Raw genomic sequence first — 18,836 nt, 5'->3', positions numbered from 1 at the left:
TCCTTTTCCTCCTGTGTACTGAAGGCCTACATGGTCTTATTAAAAAGGCAGCTAGCAATGGAGACATCAATGGTTTCAAGTTGTGCAAACAAGGACCTAAACTAACTCATTTATTTTTTGCAAATGATAGCCTTTTGTTTTGTAGGGCCAATTCCACAGAATGTAGTAAGCTAATGGACTTGCTATCATTGTATGAAGATGTTTCAGGCCAAAAAATAGATAGAGAGAAAACAACTTTGTTCTTCAACAAATCAGTAATTGAAGCTAACAGACATATCATTAAAGGGATTCTTGGAATTCGTGAAATCCAACACTATGAAAAATAGTTGGGGTTGCCCTCTTTGATGGGAAAAGGAAAAAGAGCAAGTTTCAACTATATCAAAGAGAGAGTATGGAGGAAAATGCAGGGATGGGAAGGAAAACTCCTCTCCTAAGTGGAAGAGAGGTTTTCATCAAGGCGGTTATCCAAGCCATCCTAACTTATGCAATGGGTTGCTTCAAATTACCAATAGGTTTGTGCAATGAAATTAAGGTGATGATAAGGAAGTTTTGGTGGGGACAAAGGGGAGAAAAAAAGAAAAATTCATTGGTTAAAATGGAGTGAAATGACAAAGTCCAAAAGTGAGGGTGGTATGGGCTTCCGTGACTTAGTCTTACATAATGACTCTCTCTTGGCCAAGCAAGCATGGCGCTTATTGCAGGATCAAGGCTCTTTATTCTACAAGATCTTCAAACCTTGGTTTTTTCCGAATTGCACAATAATAGAAGCAGCTGAATCTAGCCGTGGTTCATATGCTTGGAAGAGCATTTTACATGGCCGTGACGTGATCAAACATGGAGCTTGTTGGAGAATAGATAATAGGAAGACAGTCCAGATTTGGCAGCACACATGGTTGCCACTCAAACATCCTACCTATGTCCAATCACCAATGCTAGAGGGTTGGGAGGAGACCACAGTGGATGTATTGATAAATGAGGACAGTCGAACTTGGAATGAGCACCTACTAGATGGATTATTTGTACCTGAAAAAACTAAGCTTATTAAGAAAATCCCTCTATCGAGACATTCAATAAATGACAAGCTGTTCTGGCCATGGACATAGAGTGGAAAATATTCGTGCAAATCGGGATACCAGTTTTTGAAGATGGAGGAAGAAGAGGAAGGGCCTGAGGTAGCACAGAATCGAGATAAAGAATTTTGGCGAAGCATTTAGGATTTGCGAGTTCCAAATAAAATCAAGAATTTCCCGTGGCATGCTTGTTGTGATGCTATTTCTACAAAAGACAACCTGAAGCAAAGACATGTTACGGAAAATTCTGTGTGTGAACGGTGCTAGATGAGGAGGAAACAATTGTATATGTGTTGTGGTCTTGTAGCGAGCTCAACTTGGTATGGTCACAGACAGATTGGAGTTCTCGACAAACCTCAGGAGTGACAAACTTTAAGGAGCTGCTGTCATGGATGCTCAAAAATCATGGAAACAGGGAGCTCTTTGTGATGATTACATGGGAAATTTGGCACTCGCAAAATCAAGTCCAAAACCACAGACCCAGCTGCACCTCAGACTAAATTACGTCACAGGCAAAAGAGAAGTTAGCAGAATTTTGTGCTGTGCTCCCACCTATTCTTCTAGCAGCATTGAAACCAAAAGTAAGATGGAAGCCACCACATGCAAGTTTAGTCAAAATAAATTTTGATGGAGCAATCTTCAGGGATGAGAATAGAAGTGGCATTGGTGTTGTTGTTCGTGACCACATAGGTGCTATCCTAGCGTCTGTAGTTCTGAGTTGATCCCCAGCACTTCAACCAGCAGAGATTGAGGCAATTGCAGCAGCACGAGCTCTAGAATTTGGACAGGAATTAGGCTTAACTGAAGCTGTTCTTGAAGGAGATTTGAAGTTGATTATGAATTCTTTAAAGGCAGGAGGAGAAACCATAGCCTCAGTGGAGCCACTCATACAAGATGCCATTATTTTTTCAGGTTTATACACAAAATTTCTATACTCTCATTGTAGAAGAGACGGCAATAAACTAGCACACAGTCTAGCTAGATATTTGATTCATGTTCCTAATTATGCAGCATGGATAGAGGTGTTGGGTTTTGTGGAGCCTAGTTTTGTTTGATTCGGTTTGACGATCCGACCCGACCCGAATAATATTGCATGATTTTTAATAGAAGATTTATTGAGATTTAGTCCATGGAGCGGAGGCTTGGGCTGATAGGCCCAAGCCGGAGCACTCATGGACAAGCCTCTTGGGGGTCCGAGGGCGTTGCCTCCGAGAAAAAAAATTTTGGCCCGTTTTTATATAGAAACTGACTTTGGTGATTAGGGTTTTATTATGGGTGTTGGTTGCCATGTTTTTGTGAGAGAGAAAAACATTGTAGCCACACTTTGTATTTTTCCCTGATAATAGTGAAATACCTACAACTCCGTGGACGGAAGCAAATTGCCGAACCATGTAAATACTATCTTGTGCATGTGATTGTTTTTCTTTGGCATTTGTTTTCTCTATATATATATATATATATATTTTTTTTTTTTGTTTCTCACAGATTGGGAATTCAGGTCAAATTCCCTACAGGAGAAAGTTCCTTGTCCTTTACTTTCAGTAGCACAACACGATGTAGCCAATTTGGCAATTCAAGTTTAATAAAGTTTCTTCAGTTCCTTTTTTTTTTTTTTTTTTTTTTTTTTTTAAACAATAACAATACATATTGCATTATTAAACAGTTGATATATGGATTCATTTTTTTTTTTTTTTTTTTTGAGAAAGAGTTCACGGATTTTTATTAAGGTAGGCTCCTTACTGATACAATATTAATTGCATTTTGGAAGCTTTGAAAACAGGTTTAATTGTTCTTGAATTTAGGACATGCAAGTTGCTGCTTTTTACCGACCCATTTTATATATGATGTTAAATCATGTGAAAGCTTTAATTTACAAATTGTTTGATAGGTGGATATACCTCGGACTTTTGTAACGGTCGAGCTAGCTCAATACTTGAGTAGCTTTTTTTTATGGTTTGACATAATTTTGGTTGTCATCTTCATGTACTCAGTTTTCTTCTTGAAAGTACTTTTAATAATAATAACTATTCGTTTATTTTTGTCTCGGTTTTGTTCGAGCCTTTAAACTTTAATGTGGATGCAGTTTTTGTCCGAAAGTGTATGAGAGCGACATTTAACCAAAAAAATCATGTTAACCGATCTCTTGCGACATTTGTTAATAGATTATTTGAGAAAATTTTGAACATTTGATTATTTAAGAAAATTTTTATATCATTTTAATGAAAAATATAAAAAAGCTGTAAAAAAAATCAGTTTTTTTTCTCTTAAATTTTTTTTAAAAAAAAAATTTCTTAAAAAAAGAAAAAGAAAAAGAAGACAGTATTGTATGAGAGACTTTGAGCATATATCTTGAAATGAATACGTAGACACATTTATATATCTTAAATCATATAGATGCATGCCTGGGCACAAAATATAGCCTTGAATGAGAGCTTACCTACTCATGTTGAGGTGCACCAAATTCTGGTCCCACCTCCTAAGTACGTATAGTTAGGAGGTAAAAATTTCTTTGTAAAAAGTAACAGTTTGTACGAAATTAAATATATATAGATGATGAATTTTGAAAGATTTCTTCTTTAACGTTATGTAATATCATGACAAATTTGAATTTCTGGGAGAGAAAAGAAATCATGAAAGCTGTGTAAAATGAAGAAATATAGTTCATTGCATATGATTTTTTTCTTCTGATTGCTTTGAATTCCTTGCGTGTGTGTATAAAAGCAAAACCAAAAAGCCACATGGTAGGACCTTTGCTTTGAAATACTCAGCTGGGTCCATATATTAGCTGCATTTTTATTTTAGCATTAATTAGGTCAAGTGCATGGACCCATTGTTGAAAGGAGTGCAGGAACTTCGATATAATAGAATGGATAAGATAATTAAAATCGTATGCAGATTAGCTAGAAGATTCATATAGGTCCCGTCCTCATATACCTATACAATAGAAAGTGTAAAAGCATCCACAGCAACTGTGGTATAATTTATGCCATTTTACCACACTAAAGACCTACTTTATTATTTTACCACATCATTTTATAACATCACATTTATCAGATGTTTTATCATTCAATCTTATACATTAAAATAATATTTACTACACATTAAAATAATATAAACAACACAATAAAATAATATATCTAACACAGTAATTAACAACCACAACATTGTTGCCGCCGCCACCGCCACCATCGTGGCAGCCACAATCCATTGCAAAACAAAAAATTGAAAGCAAAACAAAAAATTGAAAACAAAACCACCACCATAACCACCGCCCACCACAAAACCCATTAAAACCCAGAAAACCCATTAATCAAACCCAGAAAACACAGCAACTCAAAACCCAGAAAACACAACCAAAACCCACTAGACCGGCAACCCAAACCCACGAAACTACTAGCACCGCCAACCCAAAGCCACGAATCCACTTGCACCGGCAACCAAAACCCATTAGCACCGGCAACCCACGATTCCGATCTCACCTCAATGTCGATGCCCACGTCAATTCCAATCCCATAATCGTGACGAACACTCCGGCGGCAGACCTCGCCCTCACGAACCTCGCTTATTGCTCGCACGCCGATCTTCATGGCTTCGTCGTCCCTAGCACCAAGCTCTACCTCGCCTCCATCGCCGATTCCCTTGTTCTTTCTGGGTTTGTGATGATTCCATTTCTGGGTTTTGTTTTAAACTGGGAATTGGATTTGAGGATTTTTGGGTTTGATTTTTGGATTTGAAGAAAGAAGATTTCTGGGTTTGATTTGAGGAAAGAACACCGGTTTGGGAGAGAGAGACAGACTGTGAGGAGAGGTGTTCGTGAGGAGAGGAAAGATACCGGTTGGGGAGAGAAAAAATCAATTAAAAAAGTGAGAGGAGAGAGAAAACCGAATAAAAAAATAATAAAGTTATACCACATTTCGTCCGTACGGTGGTAAATATATGAGGTTACTGTTCAATGTTGCATAATTTATAAGATTTGGAACATCTAATAAATGAGGTTTTTTGGTGTTAGATGTGGCAAATGTGCCAAATATTTGACATTTGGCACATTTACCACATCTAGTGTGGATGCTCTAAAAGAGAGTTGGTTGTGTTTGTGATGTAATGACAGTTTTTTTTTTCCCTTTCTGTCTTCTAATTTCTTTTGCTCAATTTACAGTTGTACTCTTTACGAGAAACTATGTTCTATTTATTGCAACCTGTTAATGTTATAAGTCTTTTTAATAACAAGAGTTTTTTTTTTTTTTTTTTAATATTCAATACATAACATATTATAATTAGTAGAGAATTAGAGGATTCTTATTCCTCTTAAGAAATTCTAGTTAATACGAGTAAACCAATTTTATATTTGTTATAATATACAAGTATATTATCATAAAATATGTAAATCATCCTAGAATTTTATGGGCTATTGTGATTTTGTAATATTATAGACTATCATGATTTTAAGACTAACGTAATTCTGTATATACCCTACATTAGGGTTATTATCACACACAATTAAATATAGTAAAAATGTAATGGCTTATATATGCTTCTCGTTATGGATGTAGGTTATTAAACTGAACCATATTTAATTCACTTGCTCTCTCTCTCTCTCTCTCTCTCTCTCTCTCTCTCTCTCTCTCTCTCTCTCTCTCTCTCTCTCTCTCTCTCTCTCTCATTTTATTTTCTTCTTTCTATTCATCATTTGGTTTTCTTCATTCTATTTAATATGGTATAAGATTATAAGAGTCAATGTTATGAAACCTTTCTCCTCGTCATGCTTTTTTTTTTCAGCATTCCTTCCCAGAGGTGCCTTCTTCCAATGGTGTTCCTGAAGTTGTTTATTCATTATTCCTCTCAAATCTCAAAATTCCAATAATCTTTTAAAGATTTGAAGTCAATTTGCAAAATGCCCCAAAAATTAACCCAAAAGGACATCGTGAACGACTTCACACATTGACTAAAGTCTCTACACATCATATCCACATACCACCAAACACACTCACATGCCTCCATGTGCCACATGCACGTGAATAGGATCCTCTCCATTAATTTCAATGGAAATGGAGAGAGAGTCCATTTATAGTGAAGATTTTATTTCCTGTATTTATTAGTGTACACTATAGAGTATCATGTCATTTAAAATTTTAAATAACATAGTATTGTATAAACTCTTAGATTTTTAATATTTAATTTGAAAAATAAAATAGATTTATCTCAATGAAGAGGATACTATTATACATGACTACCACACATCTAAAGACGCCTTTACCATATGTTGACATTTGTTTATAAGTTATAACACATTTCATAGTATGCCAGGTAAGTCCTGCCACATCAACAAGCTAATTTCTTCCAATCACATCAACGCTACATAACATGTCATCAACCATGAGATTTTCCACATCATCATTATATGCCACGTTAGCATCTTGCAATATATATGTGTGTGCTATTTTGTAGACTTTAAAACTATTGATATAATTATTTTATTTTTTGGTAGAATTGATATATTTAGTCTACTCTCTTGAAAAACATTTTAAACCCCACATCTCTTCCTATCAAGTCAACGTCTCCATAAAGTATTTTACTGTGAATGTATGCAAACCTACGAATATGTCCTCTTAATTGGTGTAATGAATAAAAGAAAGAGCAGCAATAGGACTATAGGATGGAGGAGAGAAACGAATTATTACAATAACAGACGTACGTAGATGAAAGCAACAACATCAATCATAATTGCTGATTTTAGTAACTAGTATTCCTCCTAACAAATCTTTGTTGTCTTTGAGTGCCTTAAGTATCTTCCATGCCTCAATTGAATTCCCATCTTTTCTGATGCTAACATCTCTCCCACCTCTCTCCGACAATGTAAATTTTGTTATCTTCCTTTTAAATCCCCTACTACAATAGGGACATGCTTTGGGAATTTGGTATATAGAGTGTCCAATGGCACCTTTTATAACTAAAATAATTGACAACTATCTATTATGTAGTGTCCTTGCATCTACTTTATTATATATAAATATATAGTTTGTCTTTTCATTTGTTGACAAATTTGGTATTTTTGGAGTTTCTTATATAAATTAAAAATTAATAAAAAATAATTTTTGGAAAAAAAAAATTGAATTGAACTTTCCCCCCTCAAATTGAGGGAGAGAACATAGAGAAAAGAAGAAAATTTAAAGTAGGTTAGGTATAGAATTATTCCTGCATGCACGCCTCTTGCAATGATGAACTTGTGGAGGTTCTTTAGATTCAAGCTTTTGTTCCTAAGTTATAGCAACTCCACTCCTGGGATTCTGTACTAGATTTCCTCTTTGCTTCCCAAGAGGGGGATTGGTGTTGGTTTGAAATTCCTCTAAACTAGGGTTTTGTGGTTGAGGATTTAAGGGTGTGGGATTGTTTGTGGTGAGTGGTAAGGGTTTTTTTGTTTATTGTTTTTTTAGAATCAATGGTAAGGGTTTCTAGACCTAAGAATTCCGAGGGTTTGTGAATTGTGATAGCTATTCAAAAATATAGGAGTGCACACTTGCAATTGCATTTACTGCCCAACTTTGCTATATCTCTTTATGAGTGCTAGTTAAGACTTTATGTTATGTATCCCCCTATTTATAAAGGTGAGAGCACAGAGTATTGAATTCAATTAGAACTCTTTACTTTCTCAAAAAAAAAAAAAAAAACAATTAGAACTCTTTATTTTCAAGTCTATCCTAACTCATATAATTCTCTTAAGTTGGTAGGATAAGAACGAATGGCCAAAAATCCAAGTTAGAAACTGAAAAAGTCATGAACACAAAATGCCAATTAAAGGGCACGCACTTTTTGTTTTTTCCAAGTTTGCTTGGTTTTCTGATAATTATGAGTTTTAGACATGATTTTCAATCGTGATCAAATTATTCTAAGAAATAATTGATATTTTCAATTGTTAATTAAATGTCTAATTTTATGATATGATCAATTAATTAATTATTTAAAAACCATATTTTTTTTTATATTTTATTACCACTTTCTATTAATCATTTCACCACATATAATATGTTTTTCTACCTACACAATCAATGACGGCTCTAAGAATTTTTTCTAAGATGGTCATTAAGAAACTTAAATTATAAAAAAATATAATAAAAAGATAACTTCATATTTTGACCCTAAAAAAAACTCAAAATACATAAAGTCTTAGAATTTTTTTTATGAGATTCTTATTTTGAAATAGTTACATGATAATCTTTTTATCAATGTTGCAAGCTACATATCTTTCAACTAAAATACATTATCCCTAATTTGGATAGTGTATAGTTTATACAATTAATTGAATACAATTTTCAGATATTTTCCAAATTCTCTCAATTTCTTTCAATTTTTTTACAATTTTGTTATGGTATAAGAGCTCGAGCTCTAACAACTCCAATGGCATCTAATTCTGATTCAATTGCTAATGCTAATTTTAATTCAACCTCCTCTTATTGTGTTCTTACTCCAATGGAATATCCTAATAGTCCTTTCTTCATTCATTGCTTCATTCATTGAAATGAGTATGAGACACCTGGAGCAATATTAGTCGTCTGACTGAAGACAACTATCCAACCTGGGCAAGAGCCATGAAAATGGTGTTAGATGCTAAATGCAAGCTTCACAGTTTCATTTAGAATTAACAAGAGGGAATGAATTTCAAATCTTCCGCCTTCCTGAATTTTGAAAGTAATTCTCTAGAGAGCAAGATGGGTCAATTAAATCAAATTACATAAATTTTGGTCAAATAAGAACCCATCTATTAACTGGCATGTGTCCAATTTGGTTGGCATCAAAGGTTCTCAAAGGTACTCTTAGAATCGGTTTAAAACATTTTGGGGTTTAAGGATACAATCTAAAATGTTTCATTTTATGATAATTTATTTTCTAGTACTGAAAAAATTAGTTTCTTCCAATATCCCAATAATGGTCGTTGCAGAATAGTTCTTTGCAAAGCCATCAATTTGATATTTATGTGTTTTTAACAAATTTAGCCTCTGTTATTTGCAAAGTTATCAATTTGATATTTGTGTGTTTTTAACAAATTTAGCCTCAATTGAATTGATTTCTTTGTACTAATACCACAATGATCATCCCAAAATCATGAAATATTAACCATGTTATTGGCATATTATATGCCTTTCATGCAAAATATGACCATATTACTATGAAGATTTTTAATGTGTAGAGTATTTCAAATATAAAATAAAAAGTTTTAAAAACTTATAAATTACAAATGGAGTTGTTTATGTCAAGTACCTCAATTTAGTTTTAAACTCAAATTTGCAATCCGCAATAATAGAGCCCAGTCTAAGTGTCTGTTTGGCTAGCTTATTTTTTGCTAACTTATTTTACTATTCGACTTATTTTTACTACTATTCATGGGTCCTACTGCACTTTTTGGTACTATTCATAGGTCCTATTTTACTATTCCAACTAACATTTACATTTATCTACAGTACTTTCAATAAAAAGTTTTCAGTTTCAGCGAAATAAGCGGATCCCAAATAGACCCTAAGGCCAACTTAACATATTTTGGATCTTCTCTTATTTTTATATATTGATTGAATAATATTTATGCTTTGATATATTTTTTTTTCATTTAAAAATCTATTTTACTTGCCTTTTGAGATGCAAGATTACTACTACTTTTTTGTATTTAAATTCCACTAAGATTCCCTTTTCAGTTAGTAATATTGCTAATCTACTTAATCTTTCTTCTGACGTAGTTGATGTTAAATAGAATTTTCTCAATTTTAATTTTGGATAACTTCTTTTTGTAGACACAAATGTAAAATGTATTATTAGTTAATATTTTATAAGCAATTGCATGCATTAGAAAAAGGAATAGTAAAATAAACCTAAACATTTTTATATAATTTAATACATTAATTAGACTATTTTCATTTATTTATAAGCATATTTTAAAACTTTTAATTCTAAAAATAAATCTAAACAATATATATCAGGATAAATATTATGTTTGAGATGATCACTATCTCTCTAAACAATGTTGGATTTTAGGTATTGAACCAATAGATTTAAGAAATGAATTTGTCTAGAAAATTATTAATTCTAATTTTAATTTTTTTTAGTAAGAGAAATGAAGAGAAAATTTTTTGAAAGATTGAAAATTTTTACTCTTAAACTACCGTAAACATAGTAAAATGTATTAATAGAATCATGATTGTCAAAATCGAGATCCTACGTAAGATCGTGAGAGGTAGTTGGGATCATAGAGTGTAAGATCCTACCTGATGATGCCAAAAATGGTTGTTAGTCGTAGACCTCGTCTAGGTTGTGGATGAGGTGATGTTCCTTGCAAATATGAGAGAGAAAGGTATCAAAGTGGCGTTAGCCAATGGTTCTCCGATGACTAAATCAGTAAGCTTTTCAATATCTCTTAGAGAATCAGAATGTAATTCTGTGTATTTTGATGTGCATGCCTTTCTTCTAGTGCTTAATGGCTTATTTATAGCCATAGTACAACTATTGGGAGCCTTATTATGAGTGTGACCATTGGGGGCCTCATTATGGCTCTCCTAGCTGTTTGAGTAACATATGTTTGAGCTTAAATGGAGACTTAATTGGCTCATGATTGCTTTTTCTTACCGCTGAAGCTCGCCGATTACAAAGCCATTTATTGCCATGTAATTAGTGCCATATAGTCGTCCAATCTATGGTACTCGTCACTACCTATTTTCATATTTAAATCAATAAACACATTGGTAGTGATTTTGTAGTTAGATAATCACATAAATTATGAATTTATCCATAAAAGAACAAAGATTTGCATCAATATGACGTAATTTGTATGTCATACATCACTACGTCTTTACTAACACAACAAATATACTTAATTTTTAGTATAAAGTATTCAAAAATTTCAATAAATGTTTAATTAACAACTAAGTACCAAAATATTTACAAAACACATGGAAAATGTTTTCCAAGTTCTAAATTTCAAGTTCAAAATCCAAAACAATTTAGTAAATAAAAAATAGCTAACTACAATATGAAATCAAAAAACAAGATGAATATTAAGGTGAAGTAACCATTTAATCGTTAAAAAAATAAAATAAAAATAAAAATAAGGAAAATAACGTCAAGTAGAAATGAACAAGGTCTTACGACACGATCACTATATTTTTTTTTCTTTTTCTTTATCTCTCCTCTATAGAAAGAGGGGATGATACATGGCGCGGCATATCTGATCGTTTGGCCAACAAGACGTGCATAAGTCGACATTGCCTCATGTATATGTTCCTTAGAGCTAGAACCCATAAATAAGTCAAATAAAATGATATAATGATGAGCCTAGGGGGGCTCACTAAACTATCAAGAAATGGTTTTGGCCTAGAATCTATTGAAAGTGCTATATTAGAGGTTTGAGTATTAGGTACTTTTTAGGTTTAAATGTGGGGTTTTTTTTTTTTTTTTTTTTTTTTTTTAAATATAAAATATTCATTTGATATATGATAAGTTTGGCACTTCAATACAATCCTACAAAATTTACAATCCCAAATTTTACAGTCCTAAATGTTTGTAAAAATGTTAGAATCCTAAATGTTTGTAAAATCATATGATCCAGATTGCAACTTTAACCACCATAAATAGAATGCACAAGATTCAAAAAGTGTATATTTAAAAAAAAAAATTATTCATTAAATTAATAGACCTTAATTAAAAAATTTACACTATAAAACAAATAGACAAGACATTCTATTCTATTAATGTCTTAAGCCCGTAAAAGAGGTTTTTTTTTTTTTTTTTTTTTTAACTAGTTGAGGCCTTACTTTATTATTATTATTTTTTTTTTTTTTGCAATACTAAAATATAAATAGATATAATATTTCAATTTTAGTCTTTTTTTCCATTTGGAGGCCATAAATCATTGCCTAAATAGCCTAATTGTTGAGTAGCCCTGGTTCCTCCCCCACAGACTGCTCTAAAATGCCTTTTAGAAAGCCATCAATTAAGTACAAACAATTTAGCAACAAATGGCTATAACCGTTCAACAAAGTTCATCAGAAAAACATATAACTAGTTGTGGATGATAATTAGGATTCTGTCAAGATGGACACATCATGCTCATAAACATTTAACAACGGTACTCTCAAATTTGCTTCCATCTCTCGTCCTCATTTGTAAAATTCAAAGTCTGTATCTGGCTTCTTCACGTTTGTTCTGTATCCCTTCTCAAAATCCTTTGGCAGAATGACATACCTATTCTTGCGAACTGCATGCATTCCTGCTTCTTGACAAATAGCCGCAATCTGTGAACATCCAGCACGCATTAGGAAAAACATCACAAGACAACTTGGTATTGTTGTGTCAGGAAACAGCAACCCCACAGAATTTTCATAATTGAAGCTGTGAAAAATGTCCTTGAGAATTTTAAAAATCTTTCTGGTCTAGCTGCAAAATTTGGGTTAAATCCTGATACTAAAGCTCATTTCCTTAGCATCCTAGATTTTGAAGAGGTATCAGGAAAACTTTCTGTGGGTGATTGCAGATCATTGGCAGAGAAAATCACTTGGAAAATCATCTCCACCTGAAGATCTGACAGATTTTGTTGGGTGTTCTTATCTGTTTTTAGTTGTTGGTTGTCTCTGTAATGTTTTGTTCTGGAGGTTGTGGTGTTTCGGTTTGTGGGTTGTTTTATCATTTAACGTTTGTAGTTGTTGGTCTGTTTCTGTTAGTTGAAGTGTTTGGTTTGTAAACTCTTTTATGTTTATCTAATAAAGCCTTTCTTATGCGAAAAAAATCATCTCCTGGTGTGTTAAGCAATTGTCTTTTGCTGAAAGGGTTGCTAATAAAATATGTGCCTTTTAGTTTGCAGGTTTATTGGAGCCGCAATTATTATTATTATTATTTTTGGCTAACACGGGTGCCCAGAACTCTTTGAGCATCTACCTATGCCCCCAAGGGTATGTTTTTATCATCCCTAAGAAAGTGCTCAAGGCTGTGGGATGGTAAATTAATTCTCTCTTATGCTGTGGTGCTAATGGGATGGCTATAACTACTAACATAACTTGGATTGAGGTCATTGAGCCTAAAAAGTGGGTGGATTAGGTTTATGCAAAGCAGGGGAGTGGAATAGGGCAGCTATGATGAGATTTAAACTGAGCCTTTATGCTAGATCAGGGTTTATATGGGTTCGCTCTTATCTACTGAAGGGAAAATCCTTTTGGGAGATCTCTGTCCATCTGATAGCTCTTGGGGTTGAAGAGACTCCATTTGAGGAAAGTACTGATGCCACTACAGCAAGATTCTCTATTTGCTAACATAGGGGATGCCTGCGGCATGACCAATGGCATACAGATGGTCCATTGCTGGACATTTATCGTTACTGAATCATACATGATTTAGCAAGTAAATCTTCTGAGAAGTGTGGTTTCCTAAAACAATTACTAATCAGGCTTTTGTGCGTTGGTTTACTATCCAAAGCAGACTAACCAGCCAGATACATACTTGCAGCTTGGGGTTATCAGGGTGATCTGCTATATTCCCCATGTAGGGGCAAGATTGAACCAAGCATTCAGTTAGATTTTGAGTGTCATTTTACTTGAAGAGTATAGGATGCCTTGCAGAGAAAATGTCTGATGTAGAGAACAATTGGGATACAACTTTGAATTGGCTTGGGCGATAAAGAAAGCAAAAAGAGAAAAGTCTGCAACAGATCCTATGCAAACTTGCCGGGTCAGGTGTTACATATCAAAGATGGATTGAGAGGAATCAGAGAGTTCATGGAGGTAAGGTGTCTAATAGAATTGTGTGGTTAAATTTACCATATCCCAATAGCTTAAATTTTTGGGACAATCGGTAATTTAATATAGTATCAGAACATAAGATCTTGAGTTCGATCCTTATCTCCTCCACTCTACCTCCCATTTAAATTCCCACATGTTGGGCCTTGCCTATTAAGAAGTTTCGGCCCACACGTGAGAGGGAGTGTTAGAATTGTGCAGTTAAATAATTAAATTTACCATATCCCAATAGCTTAAGTTTTTAGGATAATAGGTAATTTAATAGTGTCCACTGAAGAGAAGGTGATCCAAGCAGTCATGTTTGCTGTTTGGGAAAAATGTTTTGGTGCAGAAATATTAAAAACACCATTCAGAACAAGGGTCAGTGCCGCATATGGAGGATTCCTGATATCCTTTTTTGATCTAAGATCCAGATTTGCTTTTTTATCTGGTGTGGTAGTACTGCTAGATGTGTGCGCTTGGTGGTTTTATGTGTGAGTTGTAAATCCTGTTTCACTGGTTGGTCATTTTGTAGCAGGGTGTCCTGCGAGAGTTCTATTCGGTTTTCTTGAGTCTTGCTTGCATAAGCAACTTATATGATCTGGTTTTCCCTTAAAGGAAACTTTTATCATCCATTAAAAAAAATATATCCTAATTGAAATCTAATTGCCTTTTCATTTTGTAAAAAAATCCAATTGATTCTCATAAAGTGATATAAAAGACATTCACACTATCATTTGAGGCAAAATCAGAAAAAGGGAGAACAAACAAACCTCAGCGGCACTAATTTTGTCTGGCCGAGAAACATAGTCCTCCAGGTCCACCTCATCACCAAGGTTCATTTTAGCAGTGCACACCTGCAAAAACATAAAGCGGCTCAAACATTTTTAACTAGCTTAGAATGCTGAAAATCAACAAAACCAATAACAACGAATAGGAGAATTGGTATTGATAAATGATAATTGTGTTGCCAGATTGCTATTAAAGATTAGGGTGGGTTTTTTTGAGGTCTTTTAATGTCTCTGTGTGCCTTTTATTTTTGGGATGAAAAAGATCTAAAATTGAAAACAAAACAAAGCATTACTATATTATCATTTGGGATAGCTTTTTTTATAAATGGAGCCCATACTAATAAGTGAGATTTTAATAAACTGTATGCACCTAAAAAAAATGAGGATTTAAAATGCTATACCTAAATAAGATGGTAACCAAGTCATAACAAGCAGGCACTATGCATGGTAAAAGACTTCAGAAACACTACACCAATGCATGTGCACAAGGCTTACCTGAAAAACAAGCCTCTTTTGTCGTCTATCAGGCAAAGGGAACTCGATTTTTCGGTCAAGCCTCCCAGGACGAAGAAGTGCAGGATCCAATGTATCTGCTCGATTAGTTGCCATGATAACCTTAACATTCACTGTCTGATCAAACCCATCCATCTACAGCCAAAAATTCATAAAATTAAAACATAGGAGAAGCAAACAAGATTGGGAAATGCAAGTATGAGAACATATGTAAGTCTTTTTTTTTACTATTATTATTGGTAACTTATACATGCACTAGGTCTTGAAACAATGATCTCAACCTTCATCCCATTATTATTATTATTATTTTATAATGAGGAACCCTCAAGGTGTGGGCCAGAGACTTTTGGGTTTACAGTTAGTCCAAGCTCTCTCCCTTACTGCTAAGGCACCCTGGGTGGGGGCAACCTCCATCCCATTATTATAGGTGGAGGACAAGCCATTTGAGCTAGAGCTCATTAGCATAAATTTAAGCCATCTAAAGGCAAGTCCTCTCCAAACCCAAGTCCATGATATGCACAACGAATTCCTGGCAGAACTTATGTAAGCCTCAATTCAACCAATCTCTCTCTCAAATTCATACCTGATTCAGGAGTTCCATGAGAATACGCTGAACTTCTCTATCAGCTCCAGTTTGAGCATCAAACCTAGCTGTAGCAATAGCATCAACCTCATCGATGAAGATAATCGCTGGAGCATTCTCTTTAGCAAGGCGAAAAACGTCACGTACCATACGTGGGCCCTAAAATGAGGAGAAAAAAGAAACAATAGTATCACTCAATGACCAAGAAATTGCTACAAGAAAACACTCAACAGATGGACCTTTTATATCACTAAAACCACTTGCTTTTCCCAAAGTATTCACTATTCAGGAAGTTAAAATTTAGAAAATAATATCACACAGGCCCAAAAAAAGATATCGGCACATTTAAAAAACATGTGCTACAAGAAATGATGAAGTGAGATATTTGATCATGCAAGCTACTTCACACGATAAGTTATATATAGCGAGTGAGACATCAAAATTCAGTGAAATATGTCTACAAAATTAGGGCACGCAAACTAATTTGTATAGCACACAATGTCAACACATACCTCTCCAAGATACTTCTGAACAAATTCAGAGCCCACAACTCTAATGAAGGCAGCGGTTGTATGATTAGCAACAGCCTTGGCAAGCATAGTTTTGCCAGTTCCGGGGGGACCATAAAGCAAAACACCTCGAGGAGGATCTATACCAATTTGTTTGTATAACTCATGGTGAGTCAGGGGCAGCTCTACAGCCTCACGAATTTCCTGCTTCTGAATGTCACACCCTCCAATATCCTGATACAAATATTAAATTAGGAGTGGACAAGCACACCAATGTTAAATTCTTATAAAAACAAACATATATATAAGGGTATGGTAATGTAGAGAGAAGATGGCAACATACAAATTTGGGATTTAAAAAGCTGTAACCAGTTAAATAAGCGAAACAAGCAGCAAAATTAGCTTATCCAACACTACATAATAAATTGCAACAAAGTAATGCCATAATAGCCTTTAAATTTCAATTATAATGCCTAAAAGTTTTTTTTTTTTTTTTTTTTTTTTTTTGGCTTTGGGGGAGGGAGGATGGATTAGGGCAATTTTTGTTGTATGGACTTCTATTTTCAAGTTTTGACACATGCTGAATACGCTACTATTTTTAACTTATCTTTACTTTGAAACAACTCTTCCTTCATACAAGGATTGATATAAGAATATCAAATTCCTTGAAAAAGGACATTACATGGCTGGATTGCCCAATTATATCACTCAGTCCTTTCACAGCTAGTTACCAATCTAAAAAATAACAAAAGAAAAATTCTAAAGCTACTATAAATTTTACTACACTACAAAAAAACTTACAAATTGATGTGACCGGCAAGAATATGATTGGTGCCACTTAAACGACATAATAAATGAACATTTGAATTACTTTGTTGTAATTGGTGACATGTCAGTTTATAAGTTGTAGGTAGTAGTATCCTTCGCATCACTCATAAACAAAAAAAAATTATAACTTGAAAATTGCTTGTTCAACAAAACCCTAAATCCTAGCAGGACCATACCCACACTATAACACATTCAATGTCCCTGTTAGAAGCACCAAAACGACAAACCCTTAAATCAAATTAAACTAACCCTAAATTCTATTGGATGTTATGGCTTATGTAGTAAAAACTGTAGCATCCCTAGCATAATTATAACTTGAAACTGCTTCTTCAACAAAACCCTAAATCCTAGCAGCACCGCACCGCCACTACAATGCATTCAATGTCCCTATTAGAAGCATCAAATTAACAAACCCTAAATTCTATTGAATGTCGAAAATTAACAAACCCTAAAACCAAATCGCGCAGAGTGTAAAACTAAAACACGAAAAAGCACAAAAATTTAGAATCAATTGGAAAAAGTATCATACATTATAGGTAACATCAGGCTTCTCAGACTGGCTGAGGAGCGAGATACTCGAATCGGCTTCGGGCGGCAACACATCGACGAGGGCATTAGAGTGACGGTGCAAAGCAACCGAAGCCGAAGGCTTCAACAGCTCGCGATTGATGGTGCTAAGGATCCGAACGTAGTAATTCGACCCGGTGGTTGACCCGACGATGCCGTTGTTCTGATCCACCATCTCCATGAACTGTCCAATCACGAGCGGCACCGATTGGATCCGCTTCACCTCTTCCTGAGCTCGCAGCAACTCTCGCTTCAGATTCTTCTGCTCGTCCTTCACGTACTCCTCCTGTATGTCGATGAATTCGATTTGTCTCTGTAGCGATTTGAGTCGGCCGTAGAGGTCGTCTTCGTCGGAGGTTTGGTCGGCGAAGTTGCTTTGCAGGTCGGATCTTGTGGAAGGAACCGATGGCGGTAGCTCTGGGGTTGGCTTTGGGTCCATTACTAGGGCTGAAGCAGCCATTATTGGAAGGGGAGTTTGAGAGAGAGAGAGAGAGAAGAGAAGAGAAGAGAATAGAGTGAGAGGCAAGAAATCTTAAGGCAAAGAATTTGGAGTATTTATTAGCTAACATGCCAATACGGTGACGTTTCAGACCTCCGCTTTTTAATTTTCTAAACACACCGTCTTTAGTTCTATTTTATTTTTTTATATCTTAAAATAAAAGAAAATCCCTCCTTTTTTTTCCTTCTTAAATAGGAAAATTAAGAGTTTATTTATAAACAACTTATTTAGGTTGTGTTTGGGTTTATTTATGAATAGCTTATTTAGGTTGTCTTTAGCATAAATTAAAAAGTTAGCTTATTTTTTACCATTTAACTTATTTTTACTATTATTTATAGGTTTCACAGCATTTTTTAGTACTATTCATATGTTCCACTATTCTATTTCAACTAACTTTTTACTTTTTTTTTTTATAGGTGCTAACTTTTTACTTTTATTTACAATATTTTTAGCTAAAACTGAAATTTTTTTGCTGAAAGCACTGTAAATAAAACTAAGGGTTTGTTTGGTTTGAGGAGTGGAAAAGTGAGAGGATAGAAAATGGTGGGAGGATGAAAAAGTATGAGGATATAAATGATTTTAATTTTTCTCCTTTTTGTTTGGTTGGGAGTGGAAAAATGAAAGGATGGAAAAAGTGAGTTTGTATAAATTTACTTATATATCCTTATTAAAAAATTATAGCTAATTAAAACAAAACAAAAAAAAAAGTGACAAACAACCAAAAAAAAAAAAT

General features: G+C 34.2%; 1 protein-coding gene across 1 annotated transcript; it reads right to left on the bottom strand.

Moving 5' to 3' along the window:
• Nucleotides 1–11,947: 11,947 nt before the first annotated feature.
• On the bottom strand, nucleotides 11,948–18,138 carry LOC115984376 (26S proteasome regulatory subunit 6B homolog). Its single transcript, XM_031107415.1, has 6 exons — nucleotides 17,567–18,138; nucleotides 16,213–16,443; nucleotides 15,701–15,859; nucleotides 15,100–15,252; nucleotides 14,587–14,670; nucleotides 11,948–12,340 (listed from the first exon to the last, which is right to left on the bottom strand). Exons 1-6 carry the CDS (start codon nucleotides 18,062–18,064, stop codon nucleotides 12,206–12,208), a joined length of 1,260 nt encoding a protein of 419 aa, XP_030963275.1. The 5' UTR covers nucleotides 18,065–18,138; the 3' UTR covers nucleotides 11,948–12,205.
• Nucleotides 18,139–18,836: the final 698 nt, after the last annotated feature.

This window comes from Quercus lobata, chromosome 1 (genome assembly GCF_001633185.2).
Source record: "Quercus lobata isolate SW786 chromosome 1, ValleyOak3.0 Primary Assembly, whole genome shotgun sequence".
NCBI classification, from domain to species: domain Eukaryota; kingdom Viridiplantae; phylum Streptophyta; class Magnoliopsida; order Fagales; family Fagaceae; genus Quercus; species Quercus lobata.
The sequence above is the reverse complement of the archived record's forward strand: the minus strand, read 5'-3'. Positions and strand labels throughout refer to the sequence as shown.